This window comes from Nyctereutes procyonoides, unplaced genomic scaffold, assembly GCF_905146905.1.
Source record: "Nyctereutes procyonoides isolate TBG_1078 unplaced genomic scaffold, NYPRO_anot_genome, whole genome shotgun sequence".
Lineage (NCBI taxonomy): Eukaryota > Metazoa > Chordata > Mammalia > Carnivora > Canidae > Nyctereutes > Nyctereutes procyonoides.
The window spans coordinates 54,230,078-54,253,926 of record NW_026575043.1 but is presented as its reverse complement, the minus strand read 5'-3'; the positions used below and the strand labels follow the sequence as shown (position 1 = coordinate 54,253,926).

General features: G+C 38.9%; 1 protein-coding gene across 9 annotated transcripts in view; it reads right to left on the bottom strand.

Annotated features, from left to right (window-relative positions):
* The window catches only part of HECTD4 (HECT domain E3 ubiquitin protein ligase 4), a 189,096-nt gene that overhangs the window by 118,217 nt on the left and 47,030 nt on the right, over positions 1-23,849 (bottom strand). For all 9 annotated transcript variants that reach the window (XM_055322034.1, XM_055322036.1, XM_055322035.1 and 6 more), the window contains exons 2-7: positions 17,462-17,979; positions 12,931-13,020; positions 12,190-12,320; positions 8,807-8,915; positions 7,949-8,087; positions 4,467-4,637 (exon numbers count right to left, since the gene is read on the bottom strand). In XM_055322034.1, the coding sequence (XP_055178009.1) occupies positions 4,467-4,637; positions 7,949-8,087; positions 8,807-8,915; positions 12,190-12,320; positions 12,931-13,020; positions 17,462-17,979 (1,158 nt within the window). The remainder of the gene's footprint in view (positions 1-4,466; positions 4,638-7,948; positions 8,088-8,806; positions 8,916-12,189; positions 12,321-12,930; positions 13,021-17,461; positions 17,980-23,849) is intronic.

Below are 23,849 nucleotides of genomic sequence, written 5' to 3'. Positions count from 1 at the left end.
TCTTTATTCTATTCTGTTCTATTTTCTGGGAGATTTCTTATCTTTAACTCTTTTATTTTTTTTAAATGTTGACAACCATAGTTTTAATTTCCAGGAGCTCTTGTTTATTTTCTGATCTTTTCTCATGACCTCCTGTGCTACTGTATGAATGCAAGATCTCATATCTCACATAGAGTTTACAAAGTTATATTCTACTCCTATTGGCTACATTTTTAATTTTCATACTGGAGGCTTTCCTCATTGGTTTTAGAAATCCTTAGTTGTCTGCTTTAAAAGGTTTTTTGGGGGGATGCCTGGGTGGCTCAGCGGTTGAGCATCTGCCTTTGGCTCAGGGCATGATCCCAGAGTACTGGGATCAAGTCCCGCATTGGGCTTCCTGCATGGAGCCTGCTTCTCCCTCTATGTCTCTGCCCCCCTCTCTCTCTCTCATGAATAAATTTTAAAAATCTTAAAAAAAAAAAAAAAAGTGGGGCAGCCCGGTGGCTCAGTGGTTTAGCACTGCCTTCAGCCCAGGGCAGGATCCTGGAGACCTGGGATCGAGTCCCATACGTTGGGCTCCCTGCATGGAGCCTGCTTCTCCCTCTGCCTGTGTCTCTGCCTCTCTCTTTCTGTCTCTGTCTGTGTCTCTCATGAATAAATAAATAAAATCTTTAAAAATAAATAAATAAAAATAAATAAAGTTTTTAAAAAATACAGTATTTTTTAAATGTGCACCAAAATAGTAACAAGCTTCCCCATGCACCCATCATCTGGCTTCAATAATTAAAAAAAAAAAAAAAAAGTTGGCAAAATACTGATAATCTATTTATTTTCCCCTCCACATATACCTCTCCAAGGCTTGGGGTTTTGTTACGTTGGGGTTTTTTGTTTTGTTTTGTTTCTGGGTGTTTTGGGGTGTGTGTGTGTGTGTGTGTGTATCTCCTGTTTTTTAAACGTTCAGCACTAACGAGGAATGTTGTGCACACGGTTAAGCCTTGCTTACTGGAAGACATCACTTGTGGGTGATTCACTAGGACAGCAGACCTTTTCCTTAAATGAACCCCAATGTCTGTACCTGGAGATCTTTTTTACAGTCATTCAGTTTCTTCAGAAAATAAAATACAGTCTTTTGCCTGGGCAGCCAGTATCTGAGCACAGATGTGTACACCAGCAAAGGGGAAGACAGTTCTTTTTATTAACTTTCAGCCTATGCCCCTCTTGCCATGCATCCACACCACACCTCATGCTTCGAATTCCCAGGTCTCTCCAAGGGGTGACTCATCTCTCTTCCTCTTGGATTTCCCCTAAATATATATGCACTTCAAGTCTAGGCTTGCCCCACACTGAAAGACAGGAAGGGACACTATCTCCATCTTCTGAAGACGAGGAACAAGACATGCAGCCTAGAGCTGAGGAACAAGAAATAGAGGTTTCACTGCAAGTTACAAAGATAACCAAAAGAGGAATTAAAATGAATAAATATATTATGAGGAAGAAAAGAGGAAGGATTAGACCAAATCCTCATCTATCTCAGAGAGGAAAAAAAATATATATGGAGTTCACAAATAAAAAAACAGTAATAAGCTTTTTACTTAGCGAAATGAAGACAACCAGTAGAAGAATGAAAACCGGAAACCATTAAAGTGAGTACATATGAGAACAACCTGTGGCCAGCATGAGGGGCTCTCACTTTCCATGATGAACCTAGAGGTGCAGAACACCTGGATGGCTCAGCAGTTGAGCGTCTGCCTTTGACTCAGGGCATGATCCCAATCCCAGGATCGGGTGCCGCATCAGGCTCCCTCCTTAGAACCTGCTTCTCCCTCTGCCTGTGTCTCTACCTCTCTCTGTGTGTCTCTCATGAATAAATAAATAAAATAAAATCTTTAAAAAAAAAAAAAAAAACCTAGATGTGCTACCTAAAGCTCTAGTCCATGTTTGTGGATTTCTTTGATAGTTTTTTCTTTTAACTTAAAAGCACGTAAGAGAAAGGGGAAATTCTTCAATGTATTCCCACTATACTTAGGATAAAGACCTGAATCATTTAGCCAGCTGGTAAATTTGTTAAAAACAACAAGGGGCACCTGGGTGGTTGAGCATCTGCCTTTGGCTCAAGTTGTGATCTCAGGGTCCCGGGACAGAGTCCCACATCAGGCTCTCCAGAGGGAGCCTGCTTCTCCCTCTGCCTGTGTCTCTGCCTCTCTGTGTGTGTCTCTCATGAATAAATAACGTCTTTAAAAAACAACAAGCTTTTCTGACAATTAGGAATATTCAAATGTTCAAATAGTACAATCTCTAGCAGACCAAAGACTCATTGTAGCTGGAACATTTTGTTAAAGAAGATGATTAAACTGTGAAAACTAGATAGAAAAAGAAGAGAATGTACCTTACAATACTAGACACCTGACTGATGGCTGGCTGGCTGATAAACTACCCAGCACAAATTTAAACCCTACTAAAATGTATTCAAAAATTACTTCAGTATTTATTTTTTTCCCAGGAATGCGAATTTCTTCCCAGAAGGAGGCTGTAAATTACATCACTAAAAAAGGTTTTGTCACATATTGGCTTGGGGCAATTTCTTCTTTTATAGGCCTCTACAAATACTATCTAGACCAGCACTGTCCAACATAACTTGATCTTCAACAATGGAAATGGTCTAGATCTCTGATGTTCAATACAAATCCAATCATATCTGTGCATAATTATACCTGACCATGGAAAAAATAAGTACCTCAAATGCATGCATTTGCACTGGTGATTCCAACTGCACAAATCTTTGTGCCATCTATGTATATATGTACTTTTTACATGGATTGACATGCACAGACACCATTTTCATTCAGTATGAGCCTTGAGGCTGCTGCCATTCTCCCTCTTAACCAAACCAATGCCTATGTAAACAGCCTGGAGGTAATCCTTGAAAAATTGTTTCATAAGTCTTTCAAAAGTTGTTTTGCATAAATGTTAAAATTTCAAAATGCTGCAGGGTAATTTAATGTATAAAATATTAGAAGTATGTACTGCATACTTAATAGATCATAATGTATAAATTCTATTCAGTGCATGCTTTAGGTTTTAAGCATGAGATTGTATACGTTTACTGTAAGTCCTTGCATCTGTGGTGCTACGTGAGTGTGAGAAGGTGTCAAGGACTGAAAATATTTTGTTGCCTAAAAAAAAAAAAAAAAGCCTGTTTGTAGGTATTTTCAATATGCTTATTTTAAGTGTCTCTCACTACCTATTACACACCATTGTTTTGTGAGTTTGTTTTGTGTGTGTGTGTGTGTGTGTATGTGTTGTACAGTAGTTAAATCTCCATGCAGAAAAATAAATGTCCTGAATTCCCATATTGGTATTCTTTATTGGTTAATGTATATCAGGCATGTAACTTATTCAGAAGTATAGAAGATGTTTCTAAATGTAAATGTGTTTTTTTTTTAAGGATTATATTAAGGTTTCTTTAATTAGATGCTGATTGTTTAGGCATAACTGTAACTTAAGAATGAACGTTAAATAAAATATACAGGTTTATTTTCTTATAGAAAAAAAAAAAAAACAAATCCAGTCATATGTGGCTACTGAGCCCCTAAAGCATGGCTAGTGTGAATGAGCAACTAAAGTTTTAATTTTATTTAATTCTAATTTAAATTTAAATAGCCGTATGTGGCTATGGGCTACACTGCAGTAGACAAGTGCAATTCTAGACTACCATGGTTCCTCCTCTCTTACACCAAGCTCTCCCCTCTGCATTCCAGCCACCCAGGCCCATTGTCATTTCCTAAAATACACATGCTTGCTCCTGCCACAGAGCCTTTGCACCTATGGTCTCTTCCTCCTAGAATATTCGATTCTCCCCCACTCCCCAACTTCTTCATCTGGTTAACTACTACTTTTCCTTCTCTACTTAAAATTATCCACTTACTTGTTCACTTGTTCATGGTTAATTTTTTATCACTCGACCACTACCAGCCCAACCCACCCACTAGGCAGAACACAAGCTCCATTAGAGCAAGGATCCTGCTCACCTTGCCCATCAGTGTAGTCCTACCACCTAAAGGCAACACAGCCTGACTCACAGTAGGCATTCAGCTAGTATCCAATGAATGAATGCATTCACACGATTTTAATCGTCTTCACTATCAGAGACTCCCAATGTGTACAATAGCCCCAATCTTGCCACTGCATTTTAGCTCCATGTTTCCAACAAGCCCCACAAGCATTTCTACTTAAAAACCCCACTGCCTACACATCAACTATTATTATCTGCACTCTGTTGCCAGATTAACCTTCAGAAAGCTTGGCTCTATCTGTGTCATACAACACCAAACAAAACCTTCAAAGAAATCCAAAAGAATAACCAATTCTGAGGCAAAAGTAAACACACTGTACATACTCCAACTTTTTCAGGTCCTTTGTAAACCAATACAAAAAGAAGCCCAATGGAAATTTCTTGCAACACCACAAAATGAGAAAGTGAATCTCACCACAAGCTCAAAAATGTCCATGAAGACAGAATGTCCCTTAGGTGTTTTCTCATTCAGACTGGCAGGGGACCAGATCCAGTAGAAGTAAGTACCATCTGAAGAAAGGTGCACAGTGCTCAGGGTGCTGCCAACAGGGAGATGATTGGCTGGCATTGGGACCATCTGGCACACCTGGACATGAGAGGGAAGAAAGTTTCATTAGTGCAACATATAACTTCCGATGAATTCTATCAGTTCCTCACCGATACTATTATTCCAAAATCAGAATTCAATAGGTTTCCTGGTCAAAATAAAATAGGTATTTCTAACAGTGAAAATTACAGGACAAAAACATAAAAATTCTACAATGGGCCATGTGACAGATAAAAACAGGCCAAAAGCATCTGGATCTGTTAAGCATGTGTGTTTTATCAAACATTTATTTAAAACAATGCTTTAGGGCAGTCTGGGTGGCTCAGCAGTTTAGTGCCGCCTTCAGCCCAGGGCATGATCCTGGAGACTGGGGATCAAGTCCCATGTCGGGCTCCCTGCATGGAGCCTGCTTCTCCCTCTGCCTGTGTCTCTACATCTCTGTCTCTGTTTCTCATGAATAAATAAATAAAATCTTTAAAAACAGGGGATCCCTGGGTGGCACAGCGGTTTAGCGCCTGCCTTTGGCCCAGGGCGCAATCCTGGAGACCGGGGATTGAATCCCACGTCGGGCTTCCGGTGCGTGGAGCCTGCTTCTCCCTCTGCCTGTGTCTCTGCCTCTCTCTCTCTCTCTGTGTGACTATCATAAATAAATAAATTAATTAATTAATTAAAAAAAATTTTAAAAAATCTTTAAAAACAAAACAAAACAAAAAACGCTTTAGAGAAACAGTACTTGCTAAAATTTCCTTAGTAACTTTTCCTTAGTAAGAATTTCAGACAATTAGTTATATTTAAAAGGGCAGGGATCATCTCATATTTACTTTTATATCCCAACACCTAATTCTGAGTCTAACTCAAAGTTATTTAATAAATGTGGAATGAAAAATAAAATAAAATAAAATAAAATAAAATAAATGTGGAATGAAGTGGAAAATGGGCAGAAGGAAGACAACAAGGGAGGCAGAGAAAGGAGTGAAGGGGAAAGAAGAAAGTGAACAAGCAAAGGCACATACAAGACCCTCACCCAGCACATGTGGGCTTACTGAGATGAACAATGTCCATCAGGAGGAAAAAGACAAAACACCTAACCTCTGTATCAGGCATGAAGCCATGTTTCTAATACTAACCATCTTTTGGTTTCAGTGTAACAAAGGAGCTTTGCAACATTTCACATTGAACGTGTAATTACATACTCATTTTCACTGCCAGAGAAAAGCCCTTAAAAAAATGAGAGAAAATGGGGACCCAAAAAACTGCTAACTAGGTTTTTCAAAAATGCTGAGGGTAGGAGCAGAACTGAAAATCCCCAAATAAAAATAAATAGAGAAGGTCAGATGCCTTCGGGAACAGTAAGAACCACTTTCAGTTACTCCATCTCTTGGAGTGAGTCACTCGTATTCCTAAGGTTACTTCTGACCCTTGAACTTATTTCATATGAGCTTTTTTCCAGACTTGTTTTGTCTATTTCAAAAGTTAAAAACTAATGTCATTGCTGTAACCACATTTTGGAACTTAATAGTACCACAAAATATAGAACATTGACAGCTACTGATTCACCTAAGTTACCTCCAAATTGTTCCAATGCACATCACCTAGTTAGTGACAACACGGTTTTCTTGGACGAAATTAAAGTTTTTGCAACAACACAGAGGAAATGGACATTGCTTCAAATAAAAACCATGTCCCAAGATTTAACATCCGTTTAATTCCTAGGCTTATGACTCTACTTCAAATAAATATAGGACATATTCTCATCTGTCAGCATTAGTAATAAAAAATGAAGTAAAAAAAAATGAAGTGAACTGGGCATCAATTTGTTTTTTATTCACTTAATTATTATTATTTTTTAAAGATTTTATTTATTTATTCATGAGAGACACACAGAGAGAGAGAGAGAGAGAGAGAGAGAGAGAGAGAGAGTGGCAGAGACACAGGCAGAGGGAGAAGCAGGCTCCATGCAGGGAGCCCGATGCGGGACTCAATCCTGGGACTCCAGGATCACGGTCTGGGCCAAAGGCAGGCACTAAACCACTGAGCCACCCAGGGATTCCCTCACTTAACAATTATTAAGCAGCTACTATGTGCTTTGGAGATACAACAGTGAATAAGACTCAGTCCCTGTTCACCAGAAAAGGCACAGTAGAGTGACAGACAAAAGGAGATGTAACATCCCTCGAAAGTCCTGCATAGGGACACCTGGGTGGCTCAGGGGTTGAGCATCTGCCTTTGGCCCAGGGCGTGATCCCGGAGTCTTGGGATTGAGTCCCACATCGGGCTCCCTACGAGAAGCCTGCTTCTCCCTCTGCCTGTCTCTCTGTGTGTCTCTCATGAATAAATAAATAATATCTTAAAAATAAAAAAAAAAAAGAAGAAGAAGAAGAAGAAAGTCCTGCACAGACTACTTCCAGGGCATTCACCCCACAGATGGGAACTCTAACCATTCAGTTCATCTTTGGTTGAAAAGCAGAAAGGTGTATTGTAAAAAGCTCAAACTTTAGTGCTAAGAACCATGTTCTTATGCTGCCATTATTGTGTGGCCTTGGGCAAGTCCCTTAACATTAGAGCTACATTCCCTCTCTCAACAATAAACATTTGCCAAGTGCTTACAATATGTCTAGCCTCAGTTGCCTTGTCTTAAAATGAAACTGCCATACTTCTACCTCACAGGTAGAAGTATATGTAAATTGCCTAGATCAGTGCCTGGCACAAGGACACTGATAAATGACAGTTACTATTATCAATCAAATGCAAGGCACTGTGCTATATTCTGAGCCCACGAAGATAGGTAAGATAGGGTCCAGACTTAAAGGTATGCATGGTAGTGGGGAAGAGACAAGAGCAGGTGATTTCAGCATAATGCAGCATGTGCTATGATAGAGTGCTATATTTGGAAGCACTAAGGATGAGTTCCAAATCCCTAACACATAATGATTTTATTCAAACTCATTTCAAGGCTCCCATTCCCACAGAAAGGCTGTTTAGAATAAATCAAATAAGGAAATGATGTCTTCCCAAAATAGATCTGGCAAAAGAAAAAAAAAAAAGACAGCTAGTATGTATACCATTTTTGACACTCTAGAATTTTGGGGATCATAAAAGTTTGTTGATGGCCTTAGAATCTCTTAGCACATTCACTCAGCTCATGTGGGGAAACTCTAAGATATCAGAGGAAAAAACAGAATGCCCAAATGGTGACAATTAAAAGGATGCTACCTATGACGGCAGGAAACTATATCAACTGTGCTCTTATTCCTTCTGATGAGGTTAAGAACTTCCCTCACTGTCTCCAAAATACAAAAGACAATGTCTTGGTTTTTTTTTCTTTCTTTCTTTCTTCTTTTTTTTTTTACCTGAAGGGTATTCTGGTCAATGACCTGGAAAAGGGAGTGAGGCTTATTATCAAAAGATACAGGCCGGTGGAGAAGATTGCCACTGCCAAAAGCAACCCATCCTGGTTCCAGCTCCTCATTCCGGCAGTACACAAAACCTCTGCAGAGGAAAAAAAAAAAAAAAAAAAGGTATACAGGCTAAGAAGCCAGGCAGTGTTCAAAACCACACAATGAGCTACAACAGACAAACATTTTCCACCTAATTTTTAAAAATGACTAAGTATGCAAAATATTTAAAGAAGAGTAAATATTCTACATTAACTTTGAGACTGACAAACTACAACAAATATTAATTTTTCACAAAAAATTAAAGAGTAGAAAAAGTTGGGAAAAAGATCTAATTATATATATAATATATATATATATATATATATATATATATATAAGGTTTTCAAACTGTGGTTTCTTTTGGCAGCAATTCACAGATCTTAAACCCCAAATGCAAAACACTGCTAATCCAACGTGAAATCCAAGTACAAAAAGGCTTGACTAGAAAAATGTCCATTCATCAACATGGAGAAGTCACTAATATTACAGTAATTCCAATCATAGAGGAATTTCTGGCTAGAAACAATGACCTGAGGGCTACCAAGCTCTTTAGAGTCAAAACGAAGCCGAAATGCATTAACAGAACAAGAGTCTACTAATCCAAGAAAACCCAAATTACACGAAGTTGTTCAGACTTAGATAATAGTCAGTCTTGGCGAGGGATGGGGGGATGAGGGGTGGTATATGCATCCCAGGTGTCTTCTTCACAGAGATTTGTATAAGGAGGGAAATGTTCCAGCCAAATTATTCAGCAAGTTCCGTGCAACTGACCTGAGAGTACCATGTAATCCAGACCCCAATTTGCTTACTCCTCTTCCAACTGAGTTAGTAGTATACAGGTAAAGACCATCTGCCGTGAGACAGCGCCCCAAGTCAGCATCTGAAATAGTTTTTTCACAGGTAAATTATATATATGCTTTTTCTAATGAAATTATAAACGTGCTTTTTCTAGTGAAAAAGCCATTAGGAGATGGAGTGAGAGATAATCTCCCACTTCTAAATAAGTGCTTCAATGTCATTTCCAGGAAAGATGGCTCCAACCCCCAAATCAAACATCTAAAATGCATGTGGGATCAGGAACCAAGATCAGGGAAAGAGGTCAGAGAGTTAATAGCAGAACTTGGTTCTGCCTGCCAGAAGTTTTCTTCTTTTTTGAATAGGAAACATAGAGTCAAATTTTTACCTTCCTAATTCTAATCTGAAATGATTCGGACTATAGTACTTTCACTAATGATTCTATAGTTAAAAGGTGTGAACTTTTAAGAGCATTGGACACTTATTACTTGACCTTGGACCTTTTTGATCTTCAGTTTCTTCATCCATAAGATGAGGATAATATGTACCTCAAGAGTCGTCACTGTGATGGTTAAATGAGATAACACAAGAAAACATCCATATACTCTCTGGTACAAAAAAATGTTCCAGATAAATGGCAAATGACATTATACTGAAATACTAATGAAATACATGAAACTAAAATCTGCTTCTGTGGACTTCCCATCCAGCGACTGTTTCCCCTTAGCTATATCCTCAGCCAGCTAAAACAAACAGTATCACTCTGCAGAAAACAGTTTACTAATTTAACCTTCTAAAGAATCTGTCTTAAAAAGAGAGCTTATAAAACTTTCAGTATTTTCATAATCATTTCACTATGTTTATCTACTACTTGGCATATTAAAGGAAATGCACAACACAGCACTCATATTAGTAATGAGTATGCTGTTAAGAATTCAGTCTACTGGGATCCCTGGGTGGCGCAGCGGTTTGGCGCCTGCCTTTGGCCCAGGGCGTGATCCTGGAGACCCCGGATCGAATCCCGCGTCGGGCTCCCGGTGCATGGAGCCTGCTTCTCCCTCTGCCTGTGTCTCTGCCTCTCTCTCTCTCTCTCTCTCTCTCTCTCTCTCTCTCTATCATAAATAAATAAAAATTAAAAAAAAAAAAAGAATTCAGTCTACTGAGCGCCTGGGTGGTTCAGTCAGTTAAGCATCTGCTTTTGGCTCAGGTCATAAACCAGGGGTTCTGGGATGGAGTCCTGCATCAGGCTACCTGCTCAGCAGGAAGTCTGCTTCTTCCTCTCCCTGTGCTCCTCCCCCTCTGCTCATGCGCATGCACTCTCTCTCTTAAATAAATTTAATTTGACTTAATTTAAAAAAAAAAAAAGAATTCAGTTTGCTAATCCAAGACAACTAGAACTTGTAACTACTGATTTCTCAAAAAACACGTAAAGTGAGTAATCATTTTTAAAATATTGGGAAGCCTGGGTGGCTCAGCGGTTTAGCTCTGCCTTCAACCCAGGGTGTGATCCTGGAGTCCGGGAATCGAGTCCCACGTCAGGCTCCCTGCATGGAGCCTGCTTCTCCCTCTGCCTGTGTCTCTGACTCTCTCTCTCTCTGTGTCTCTCATGAATAAATAAATAAAATATTTAAAAATAATAATAAATAAAATAAAATATTAATTTCCCTCCTTAAAGATTTTAACCTGGAACATATAAATATCTGTTTATTCACCTCTCTTTAGATTGAGGCCAAGGCTTTCTGAGGAGGAGTCTGACACAGTGTGGTAGCTAAAGGGACAGATTAAACCAGACCGGCCTCAAGTTGATACCTTTTGAAGCTGAGTGACGAATACACAGGATTGACTAAAGCATTCTTTCAACTTCTATATCTGTCAAATGTTTCCATATTAAAAAATAAGATTATTTTTCTTGTAATAATTTAAAAAGTATTCTCAAGGTAGAAGCAAAATTAAAGGTACAAGAGAGTGAAAAACAAGTATATCAGCTTAATTCCATCATCCTCAGTAAGAAACTACTCCAAGGGAAATATTTAAGTAAAAATGAGAAAATAAAGGGAATTTGGTTTTATTTGAAAATGTCAATTTCAGCCTATAATATTTAAGAACTTTTTGGATATCACAAGCTTTTTGCTTCTCCCATGGACTCCAGTTGCATCATATCCAAAAGTCTTGCCTGCTCCTCTTATGAGCTCACATGACTATTTGTTACAACAGTGAACATGAACAAGACACAGGCCCCGGGATGAAAGGTGCACAGGGCTCCTGCTGCTTATACTGCACCCCTTGTCCTTCTGGTTGCCCCAGAAGTCTGCCCCCATCAAAGGTTCTATATATATATATATGTGCTGCCGAAGGGAGCACTCCATCATAAATGAAAGGGTGAGTAGTAGAGTAGGCTCTGAATCCCATACCTAATTAACATCAATTTCTTAGAGATTCACTTTAAGTCTTTCAGTAAGAAAACTGAATATTTTAAAAACAATTTCCTAAGGTGTTTTAAATTTCTATTTCATCAGTTATGTAATGTTTAATGATACAATCATAATAACAATTACAACAACAAACAGCTTTGAGAGCAGGGTGGACTCCTGGCAAGCCTGTGACTCCACAGGTGGGAGTGGCAGTGCACACACTGCCTAGAAGTGGCTGGCCTACCATGCCACAGAACCATTCGGTACATCTACCACGCACAAAATGGAGAGGCCTCCTTCATCCCACAAGTCAGGCAAATGAAAGTCAATTAAGAGAGTTTCTGCCATTTTCACAGAAATCAGAATAAACAGATATGGAATACATGTGAAAGTGTAAAAACACTTTAATCCAACCCATTTTATTAAAGGAGATCTTAATTCATGCTCCTTTGAAAAATTCCTTCCTCTCTCTCTCTGTTTTTTTTTTTTGTTGTTGTTGTTTTTGTTGTTTTTTTTTTTTTTGCGCTTTTAGGATGGGAAGGTTCATCAAAACACCCCCTGATAAATTACTAAAGGAAACAGCAAACAGCATCAGGCTCAGGTGATGCAAGATCCTGATATTCTGTTCACAGATATAAAAATTCAACTTGAGGCTCCCATGCTCAAACACAAATACCCAGGAGTCAACTTAAGTAATTCTGCCTCCTTGGCTAAAGTATATGGATGATACTGTTTTCTTGCGATAGCAAAACCTATCCATTTTCTTACCTCACTGAGTATCAGCTTTTACACTTTTACTGATAAAGCAGACAATGAACATACTGTATAGGAACCTAGTGCTTTTAATTAAAAGGAACACAGTTCTATCAAAATCATTTGCCACAACGATCTAAAACCACTCTCTTCACATCTTAATTTCAATCACAGGAGCAAAAACCCTTACATTACCTTTATTTTCAGAACTGGAGCCAGTGTTGCTATCTGGTGCAGGTAACATGTCTTCATACCCCCATGATACTATGTGTTTGCCACCAAGCAAACAGGAGGGGGATCCAGGCCCCCCTTCCAAAAGTAACAGCCTAAAATTGGGGAGATGGGAGAATCATAAAGACACTAAGATTATCCATTTCAGCAAGAAAATGAAAGTAATCTTACAGAGCAGACAACTAAAATAGGTTTATACAAATATATATCTGGAAAAAATATTTGTGTTTTCAAATTTAAAAATTACAAAGCAGTACTTATAGAAATGTTATAATAAAAGTACAGCTATGTGTACAATGTATAGGTTTTATATATACATTTATATATACATGGTGTGAGGGTAGGATATGAAATGAGGAGGCACTTATATCAAAACATTAGGAGTGGTTATCTTTGGATAATGAGATTATGAATGACTTTCAGTTTCTGCTTTACACCTTAACATATCTTAAAATCTGTAATAAGAATTCATTATAAGCTATTACATTTTTGTAAATACCCACAAAATAAAAAATGAGAATCAGCATGCCCTAGGAACACTTGCAAAGAAGGAAAGATGAGATAAAAATTTTAAGATGAATATACTTATTTTAAAATACGAATTATTCATTGATAAGGTTAGCAATCTCTTATTAAAATTTTATTACACACAAATCTCCCTTATGTGGGGAGGAGGGGGGCTAAGGATCCAAAGTGATAGCTTACCTATATAGTACATCAGCTACAGGCAAGGACCCCAGATCAGTCTGTTTCTGTAACAGATGGACCGTATGGACAAAAGTTTTCAACGAGCCTCTAAAAATAAAAGGAGGGAACAGAAAATCGTGAAAATTAAAAAAATTAACAACATGATTCATCTTATTAACCATGTGAGAGGGTGCCCAAAGGGGTCTATCTGCTTCTGGCGGTCAGAAGACTGTTGTACCAAATATACTAGATTCTTACAGATTACCACTGGCTCATACAAAAAAGTCACTATGTGAGTGGCACCAGTTATGCCAATTAGGATGTTCTCCTTGCATATGTAAAGGTAAACAATTTTCTCCCCAAAATAAAAGTTCAAAACCTAAAGCTCAAACACAAAGAAACATGTGGCTATTATGCTTGAGAACTGTTTCATAAAGTCCTTCTCTAGTCTAGAGGAGAGATTTTATAGAAGGGGGCTATACTTAAAGTCTGACAGTGTTTCCAGGCTTTGTTTTTAAATATCTTTAAGTTCATCCATTTCTTTTTTTTTTTTTAAGATTTTATTTATTTGAGAGAGAGAGAGAGAACATACAATGGGATGGGGGAGCGGGAGAGTGGGAGAGAGGGAGAGAGAAGCAAACTCCCTACTGAGCAGAAAGCCAGACACAGGGCCTGATCCCAGGACCCGGAGATCACGATCCAAGCCGAATACAGACGGCTGAGTCACCCAGGTGCCCCTCAGTTCATCCATTTCACATAACATCTCCGCAAACCCCATCACATTAAATATGACTGCAAAGGAATATTTTCAAATGATATATATATTTTTTATTAAGTAAAGTCTACCCCCAAAGTGGGGCTCGAACTGATGAGCCAGAGATCAAGAGTTGCAAGCTCTACCGACTGAGCCAGTCAGGTCCCCTCAAATAATAAGTATTTTGTGTTTAGAGGTGTTCCTTCTGCTCCCTTGCTGTGAAGCATGTGACTATAATGCTCACAGAGCTTATCATTACCCAATTTCCTTTTGGTTCTCAAGGCTCAAGACTCTGAGAAATCTAGAATATGGTCAACAGGATCTTTTTTTTTTTTTAAGATTTTATTTATTTATTCATGAGAGACACAGAGAGAGAGAGGGCAGAGAGAGAAGCAGGCTCTATGCAGGGAGCCGATCAGATGCAGGGAGCTGATCAGCTTGGCAGGGCTTAGATCAGATGGGGGCTTAGGAGCCATAGGAGGACTACATTTTATTATGAAAGCATGATTCAGTCTGGTAGGTAATAATACTTCATAGTTGGTTTAATGGTCTTAAATGTTTCAGTGTGCTTTAGCCCCTTTATTTTAACCTCACTGCATGCCCGGGAGACAGCCCTGTTGGACAGATGAAGAAGCAGAAATCCATAGGAATTAGATGACAGGGTTGAGATGGGGCAGTTGGTGAGTGGCCCAACTCTCAACTTGAGCTTTTTAGACCCTATCTGCTGCCTTCCTGCTTTATATTATTCTTTAGTTTTGATTTTTTGAACACCAGAGATAGTGAAAGGGGCAATTAAGTGGACTTTAAGCTAACTCAGTCCAGTGTCAGATCTTCCATTTCTTTTGGGGTTGAGCCATATGATGATACCTAGCAGTGAAAGCCTTGGCTGGGAGAATGCAGTGTTCCAAAGTCTGCCTATCTGAAATAGGTGATCATGTAGTTCATAAAATGTTCTGTGGTGATTTATACCTGGGATCTGGCCAGGTAAGTCCTGTGCATTTTAAAAGCACCTTCTTTAAAGACTTCTAACTCTGGGAAATGAACTAGGGGTGGTGGAAGGGGAGGAGGGTGGGGGGTGGGGGTGAATGGGTGACGGGCACGGAGGGGGACACTTGACGGGATGAGCACTGGGTGTTATTCTGTATGTTGGTAAATTGAACACCAATAAAAATTAATTTATAAAAATAAATAAATAAATAAAAGCACCTTCTTTTAGATCTTGTTGACCAGGGACACCTGGGTGGCTCAGTGGTTGAGCTCTGCCTTTGGCTCAGGGTATGATCCTGGGTTCTAGGATCGAGTTCTACATCAGGCTCCCCATGGGGAGTTTTAAAAAAAAAAAAAATCGGTTGAACAAAAAATATTGTTATTCCCTCTGCTCGTGGTCTCACTCTTTAAATTTTTTTTTAAATATTTTACTTATTTATTCACAAGAGACACAGAGAGAGAGGCAGACACATAGGCAGAGGGAGAAGCAGACTCCCCATGGGGAGCCTGATGCGGGACTCAATCCCAGGACCCCAGGATCACGACTTGAGCCACCCAGGTATCCCTCTTTAAAATATTTTTTTTTAATTTCTTTTTTTTTTTTTTAATTTTTTGTTTTATTTATTTATGATAGGCACACAGTGAGAGAGAGAGGCAGAGACACAGGCAAGGGGGAGAAGCAGGCTCCATACACCGGGAGCCCGACGTGGGACTCGATCCGGGGTCTCCAGGATCGCGCCCTGGGCCAAAGGCAGGCGCCAAACCGCTGCGCCACCCAGGGATCCCTAAAATATTTTTTTTAAATTGTTTTTGGTAAATTTTCTCAAAATGGGATTTTTTTTTAAGATTTTATTTATTTATTCATAGAGACACACACAGAGAGAGAGAGAGAGAGGCAGAGACACAGGCAGTGGGAGAAGCAGGCTCCATGCAGGGAGCCCAATGTGGGACTCGATTCCAGGTCTCCAGGATCACACCCAGGCTGCAGGCAGTGCCAAACTGCTGCGCCACCAGGGCTGCCCTCAAAATGGGATTTTTAAAAGATTTATTTATCTATTTGAGAGAGAGAGAGAGAACGTGAGCATATGCATGGGTGGAGGGGAGAGGGAGAGTCTCAAGCAGACTCCTCACTAAGTAAGCATGGAGCCCGACATGGGGTTTCATTCCATGACCCTAAGATCATGACTTGAGCCAAAAATCAAGAGTCAGGCAATTAACCAAATGAGCTACCCAGGTGAGCTGAAAATTTGCTTTTAGATAGGATTATCCTTAGACAGTTTTGGAATGTCGATCAGGTCATGACCTGAGCCAAAAATCAAGAGTCAGATGCCCAAGCAACTCAGCCACGAAGGCACCCCTCCAAAATGGGATTTTTATATTAACAACAAATCTATTTAGGGCTTGAAATGGTCTTCTACAAATGCAAAATATCAATCCAATATAAAGCCTTTCCAGGAAAACTAATTTCGGTGCTACACAGTAGGGACTCCAGAGTTAAGCTCATGTCAGGATTTCCACAATCTTCAGTCTTCAGAGATCTAAAACTAGGCTATGACAGTTTGCTCAGGGCAAAGAAACTGACAATAAATACTGGTGCCATTTTGCCTTAAGAAAGCCTGAGATTCAACCATTTGAAGGTCAACTTTGAAACCATAAAAATAAGGGAAAAAGTAGTCTTATAACCAAGAACTTCATAATCCTCCAAGAAGAATTTTCCCACATACGCTTTGCTAAAAAAAAAAGAAGAAAAGAGAAGAAGAAGAAGAACAAGAAGAAGAAGAAGAAGAAGAAGAAAGAAGAACTCAAAAGAAAATTCTGAAGGGAATAGGACAGATTAGTGACATTAATTAGTGACAGTAATCTGTCAGACCATGGTCCTAATTGGTCTCTAAACAACTAGCTTAGAGGAAAGTAAGGGCAGTGAACCTTTTTCCTCACAAAAAAATGTGCCAATGATCTATACAGGTTACTGGGCAGGAGAATATAGAGACCCTCTCCTGTAAAAAACACTCCAACATTTCCTATTGCTAGTAGTAGATCAATAACATCTGCTTACACCAAAGGATGGCACACTATTAAATACAGACATATACAGAGAGATATTTCAGTTAAATTAATGGAGACAAGCATCATGGTCAAGAAATATAATTTGTGACCAAGTCTGTGTGACTGAGTCTAGGAAATAACCCACTCACTTGCTGATACACCCATGAAATAAATTAAAAGCTCTACAAACTGGGCAGCCTGGGTGGCTCAGCGGTTTAGCGCCAGGTTCGGCCCAGGTCATGGTCCTGGAGACCCGGGATTGAGTCCCACGTCGGGCTCCCTGCATGGAGCCTGCTTCTCCCTCTGCCTGTGTCTCTGCCTCTCTCTCTCTCTCTGTATCTCTCATGAATAAATAAATGAAATTAAAAAAAAAAAAAGCTCTACAATCTTTCTGACGGTCCTTCCAGGATAAATACAGATAGGCCATCCTCCATAAACTACTGGATGTAAAGCACTAATCATCTAGGGGGGTGAGTAGATAACAGTCAAGGGTTGGCTCTCCCTTTTAAGGTGTTTTAGCTTTATCACAGGATGGCAGACAGCAAATACTTGAACTTAGGCTCCAGCTCAGGTTCCTGGTGCCAAGCTCTGGTGAAAGTATCTTATGTACTGCTGATGTGGTGAAATTCAGTACTGCCAACAAAGGACTACTGATGTTAAGACTTCCATCACATATGCTTGCCTCTCACTCACTCACTCACTCACTCACCCCTGGCACCAGCGGCCACGAGGTCACTAATGAGGGCTTTTGATGGTCCTTACCTGGCACATGCCAAAGCCACCAGAGCAGCAGCAGCATTTTCTTTTTGTTTATGTGGGATGTGTCGGCCTGTGTCAGAAGTGTCCTCTAGCCAAGAGCACAGCAAAGTTTCAATTCCATTGAGACAGTCAGCAGGCTCCTTGGTCAGGCTCAAAGGCTGGCAGTCGCGAAGGCAGTTCAATAGCACCTCAGCAGTTATGTTACAAAGAGAGGGGTCCGTTCTGCTCTGGGACTGAATGAGGGGGAAGACCAGCAGGAGCCCCATCCGAGATGTGAAGGGAGCTTGCTCGGGTTGCTGCAACAAGCCCTGGCGTTTGAGCAGAGCCAATGTTTCTTCATCACCCGAACTTTCTCTCTCATGCTGTTCTTCCAAGGCCAGCTGGCGCTGGGCATTCCATAGTCCTCGCAAGGCATTCAGGCGGTATTCTAGCAGGCGGGCATAGGCATTGCTCTGATTTCCACAAACAGAGCGCAAACGTTCAGCTAATTCCGTTGGGTTCTTGGTCTCAAATGTTAAAATCTAAGGGAAGAAACGATAAAGAAGTTGGGACGTACTGTTTTCACCATGGCTTTCATCTATAGAAGCAAATATGTCCAATGGTATCTAAAAATAGTCCACATAAATCATCTTAATTGTAACCCAATACGAAAAAATGTGCTGTAAAGCCAGGTATTTGCTGATGGAGATATTTTTTCAATGGCATTTCTGCTAGTGTTCCAGTTAAAAGTAATATCAGACCTAATTCAAAGAACCGAAATCATGAAAACAGTTAAGTATTGAAGTCAAAAGTTAATTCAAGTAATTTTTTTTTTTTTAGAAAACTGAGGTACAGGTCTTTATTAAATGCTCTTAGGTTATAATGTAAGTCTCTACCTCCCATTACCAGGTGGATTAGAAGTGAAAAGAACAAAATTTTATCCTCAGAATCAAATATACCTACCCATAAATGATTGATATTGTATTGTTCTTAAATTTTGAAGAACACTCCATTCTTACTACTGCTAATCCATTATTTCAACTGGTGACATGGTATAGATTTATTCAGTTCATATTGATACAAGAATCATACTATTTTCTTGCCAAAATATACAATTAATTACCAGGAGGCCTCTAGATTTTCAGCAGTTAGGGGAATAAAACCATTAAATCCTTAACGAAAAGAAAGGAACTAGCTATCAAGATAGAGAATTTAACTTTATGATGCAAAAAGTTTATGCATATAACCTCAACTAGGTTAAAATGAACAGACTATTATAAACAACAAAGGAGGGCACTCTGGGGGCAAGCACAATGAAACAGACTATCAGGCGCCAAAGGTATCTGGTTCTCAGTAGACCAGAAAGTCAGGGTGAGAAGAGGTTTGAAATAAAAGCAAAGAAAATTCTGTCTTGACACTGGCACTGACATTTTAAAAGGTTATAGATCACTTTATTTCTCTCAGAAACCTGCAAAATACTTTTACTACCTCAAGTTTTGCCCTTAAAAACTGTTAGCCCGATAAAATAACAAAAACTTGCAGAACAATGTAAACACTGTAACTGCCTCGCTTAGCTATACACCAAGTCACTGAACTGAAAAAATGTTCAGGTTAAACAACAAGTTCTGGGGCACCTGGCTGGCTCGGTCCATAGGGCAGGTGACTTGATCTCAGGGTTGTAAGATCAAGCCCCATGTCGGGTGTGGAGCCTACTTAAAATAAGTAATTCCAATTCAAACAATGTACTTTATTTATTTGAAAAAAATGTTCATAGTGTTTCCAAAAAAGGTGAGCAATCTGAACTTCAGTGCCAGCCTATCAGATCAAAATTAACATCCAAATGCCTTAAGATTTCAAACTTAGCAACAAGAAGGAATACTGATACACGCAACTTCAACGAATTTCAATGACACGGAGTTGAGTGAAAGCAGCCAATTTCAAAAGGCTGCATCTGTAGGATTCCATTCATAGGACTTTCTGTAAAAAATAGGAGAAAACTATAGTGATCTAGAAGAGATCAGTGATTGTCAGAGGTTAGGGGAATAGGCAGGGAATGAAGAAGTTTTTTGTAATAAAGAAATTATTCTATATTCTGGTGGTAGTGGTGGTGATGGGGATTAAATCCATATGTGTGCTAAATTCAGAGAACAGTACATCCCCTAAAAAAAGTCAATTTAACTGTATGATGATTTTTTTTAAGATTTTATTTATTTATTCATGAGAGACACAGAGAGAGACAGACATAGAGGCAGAGGGAGAAGTAGGCTCCATGCAGGGAGCCCGACGCAGGACTCCATCCCAGGACTCCAGGATCACATCCCGAGCCAAAGGCAGACGCTCAAGGGCTGAGCCACCCAGGCGTCCCTGTATAACGATTTTTAAACAAAAGGAAAAAAGTTCCAACCAAGCTATATCTGTGCTCAGCTAGGTATCATGGGTAAAGCTATATTGCAAGTCATATTAAAATTAATAACTAGGGTAATTTTTAGTTAGTTTTAATACAACAGGAACAATGATTAAATATCTTTCACCATCAAGTCATTCCAAACTATATTTTCCTACCTTTTGACTGAATTCAAACACAAATCACCCTTTTGATTATTTTTCACATCACAGCAGATAAACTAACCAGAGTTCAAAAAAAAAAAAAAAAAAAAAGAGGGATCCCTGGGTGGCACAGCGGTTTGGCGCCTGCCTTTGGCCCAGAGCATGATCCTGGAGACCCGGGATCAAATCCCACGTCGGGCTCCCAGTGCATGGAGCCTGCTTCTCCCTCTGCCTATGTCTCTGCCTCTCTCTCTGTGTGTGTGTGTGACTATCATAAATAAATAAAAAATTAAAAAAAAAGATCACATTTCAAGGGCAATCATCTACCTTGAAGCTGTAATCAATATCCAAGGAAGCGAGACTGCCTTTTTTTTTCCTTTTAGGATCTCCCCTCAAAAACCAGCCTCTACCATTAAAATCAACAAAGAGTGAGATGTTTTTCAATGTTGCTAAAAAAAAAAAAAAAAAATCACAAAACCTTAAGTTTGTCTTCCCAGTTATGACACCTAAAACAAAATTTGTTTTTTAAGAGCATTCCAATATTGGTTTTGTGATTTCCACCCAATACAACTCCTTGATATAAAGTACATATGAAATATATTTGTGTGGTACATTGATCATCTACTTAGGTTATATGCAATAACTACTAAAAATTTAATACAGACTTTTATTAGACCCAAGAATCAAAGAACAACCCAGTAACATTAAACCCACCTATTTCCTTTTATTATCAATCTTAAAGATAAGTGGTTCTAAAATGTGATATTTTATGGTTCATAAAATGATGTTTATGACATCATTAAGACTAGCTGAAAAAATAACTATAAAATACCTCACTTTTCTAGTGATTCTATTTTTATAAGTAATTCACTTATATTCTGGCATTCCACTTGAAAGACAAATATTCTGAAAGGATCTGAGTTATAATTAACCAAATATTATATGATATACACACTTAAGTGACTTACGTTTATTGATTTAGCAGTATCTAAGGCACATTATGCTTTCAGAAATCCATTAGACTACTCAGCATTATCCATTCCAACGGCCCCTCGTGAAAATTAAGAATTGTGTGCTACACTGCTGTTTTTCAGAATTCTAAGTTTGAAGGTCATGGCTGAAAATCATGTCATAAAGACATCATACCTTTGAGTTTTAGTACATCAGCTATAAAGGATCTATTCTGGTACTTATGAATATTAAATGATTTGTCTCAGATCCTCATATAAAACCACTGCTCTCAGTAACTGCTGTTTAAGAAGATAAAAAGACCAGAATGTTATTAGAAAATGAGTATTTTTCTCTTTAAAAAGGGGGAAAGCTATTTAAGCAACAGGGAAGATCCCCGTCCTCCTTAATCAGAAGGAGGGCTCACTGCCTGTACTTCAGTGATAATGAAGTCACCCAATGAAGGGAATGACTTTCAAAGCAACCTGTAGCCTTAATTTTTATCATACTTGACATACAAGTTTAAGCTAAGACAACAATAATCATCCTGGAAAGCCTAAAGAAGGTAGGCAAAATATTCTTTGCCAACCAAATCTGACTTTCAACAAAACTACAATATTTGATGTAAGAGCAATTACAGAGGATCAGCTCATTTCAGCCCATTTCTTTCTATTTTCCATGTGGAAGAATACAAGAGCATGCACCTGCCAGTCATGTGAAATGTGAAATGTCAACATGTATTTCTTTTTTTTTCTTTTTTCTGTGTGTGTGTGTGTGTGTGTGTGTGTGTGTATGTCAACATGTATTGCAAGTAACTGCAATAGTGAGAAAAAGCACAGAGGGGCTTTTGAAGTAATAGAGAATGTTACATAAAAAGGAATTAACTAAACCAGTAATTAACAGAAAAGATACTGCATGAACTACAGTATTCCTCCAAATGTAAATATCAATTTCACCATTCAGAAAAGAGAAGTCTCTAACAGGGTTAAAAAATTAAAAGATAGGGCAGCCCCGGTGGCGCAGCGGTTTGGCGCCGCCTGCAGCCTGGGGTGTGATCCTGGAGACCTGGGATCGAGTCCCACATCGGGCTCCGTGCATGGAGCCTGCTTCTCCCTCTCCCTCTGCCTGTGTCTCTGCCTCTCTCTCTGTGTCTATGAATAAATAAATAAAATCTTTAAAAAAAAGAAATTAAAAGATATATTAGAGTCTACCTCTGAAAGAACAGAAAGTAACCCCTTTCTAAGAACTTAACCTAAAAAAGTAAATGTGCAGAAATATTTGAAGTTTTATTATAATGGAAAAAGAAGAAATAATCTCAACACCTAAAAAAGAAGTGTTCGGGGCACCTGGCTGGCTTGATCAGTACAATGTGTTACTCTTGATCTTGGGGTTGTGAGTTCAAGCCCCAGTTTGGGTGTAGAGATTACTTTAAAAAATAAAATCTTAAAAAATAAAAATTAAAAGGGAAGTGTTCAATTAAAACATATGACAATGGGGATCCCTGGGTGGCGCAGCGGTTTGGCGCCTGCCTTTGGCCCAGGGTGTGATCCTGGAGACCCGGGATCGAATCCCACATCGGGCTCCCGGTGCATGGAGCCTGCTTCTCCCTCTGCCTGTGTCTCTGCCTCTCTCTCTCTCTCTCTCTGTGACTATCATAAACAAATAAAAAAAAATTAAAAAAAAAACATATGACAATGGAATATTATGCAATAACTTAAAAATTTTAAAACCAAACCAAAAGCAGAAAAATCATATATGTTCTATAAATAGGACTATGTGAAACATGTTTGTTCAATTTGAAATGTCATTAGTATTTGTGGTAATAGAAACATGGATTTTTCTCTATTTAAAAAAAGAAACAGTGATGACAAGTTAAATAGTTCATATTTAAGCAATCATAACTAGAGGGGATATTTTTCAAAAGCAAACACTATCTTTAAATAACTGGTAGTCAAACAAATGGTGACACAATTGGGACGCCTAGGTGGCCCAGCGGTTGAGCGTCTGCCTTTGGCTCTATTTGTGATCCCAGGGTCCTGGGATGGAGTCCTGCATCAGGCCCCCTATGGGGAGCATGCTTCTCCCTCTGCCTATGTCTCTGCCTGTCTGTGTCTCTCATGAATAAATAGATAGTATCTTTAAAATAAATGGTGACACAATTGATATATTTAAAATTGGGGCGGGGGGCATCTGACAAAAAATCATCACAGTACCACAGGATATGTTGTCCTTAAATCAGCAATTCCATCTGCTGCACTTTGGCAGCAAATAACATAGGACTGCTTAGATTCCTCGTTAGGAGAGAAGACTAAATAGTAGGCTGGGGAAGACCACAGATAATGGGAGCTATGAATGAACAATAAAACCTTTCACTCTCCAAAAAGAAAGGATACTTAAAATTCAGGATTGTGCCCACTTCAGCAGCATATACACTAAAACTCAGGATCACTTAAACTCCAAGCATTTGAATTCCATTACTATACTCCTTAGTATGGTACATTAACCAATTCATTATATGTACCTGTCAGCATAAAAGGAATTTATACCTGGGTTATTATATCAAAGCAGATCAACTGGCCAGACTTACAAACCCAATACAAAACTTTTCAGGAAAGGCTATAGAATACTGAAATCCTCTCAAATGTTAGAGTGAATTTTTAAGCCCTTCTTTAAGTTTTCCCACTGTTTTTCACATTAAAAAGATGGCAATCATGGCCAAATTGAATTGCATAAGACAATTCACAGATTATGAGATCAAGTGAACCAAGTAAATGAATTGTGAATGGAAGGAAGGAATTCTATCTCTAATATGAAAGCCTAAATCAAGAGTGGATCACTTATCAATTAAATTAGACCCTGAAACTGCATATCCTTATCCAATCCTGAAAATATGTGTTCATTTGAATTCTCTTTCAAC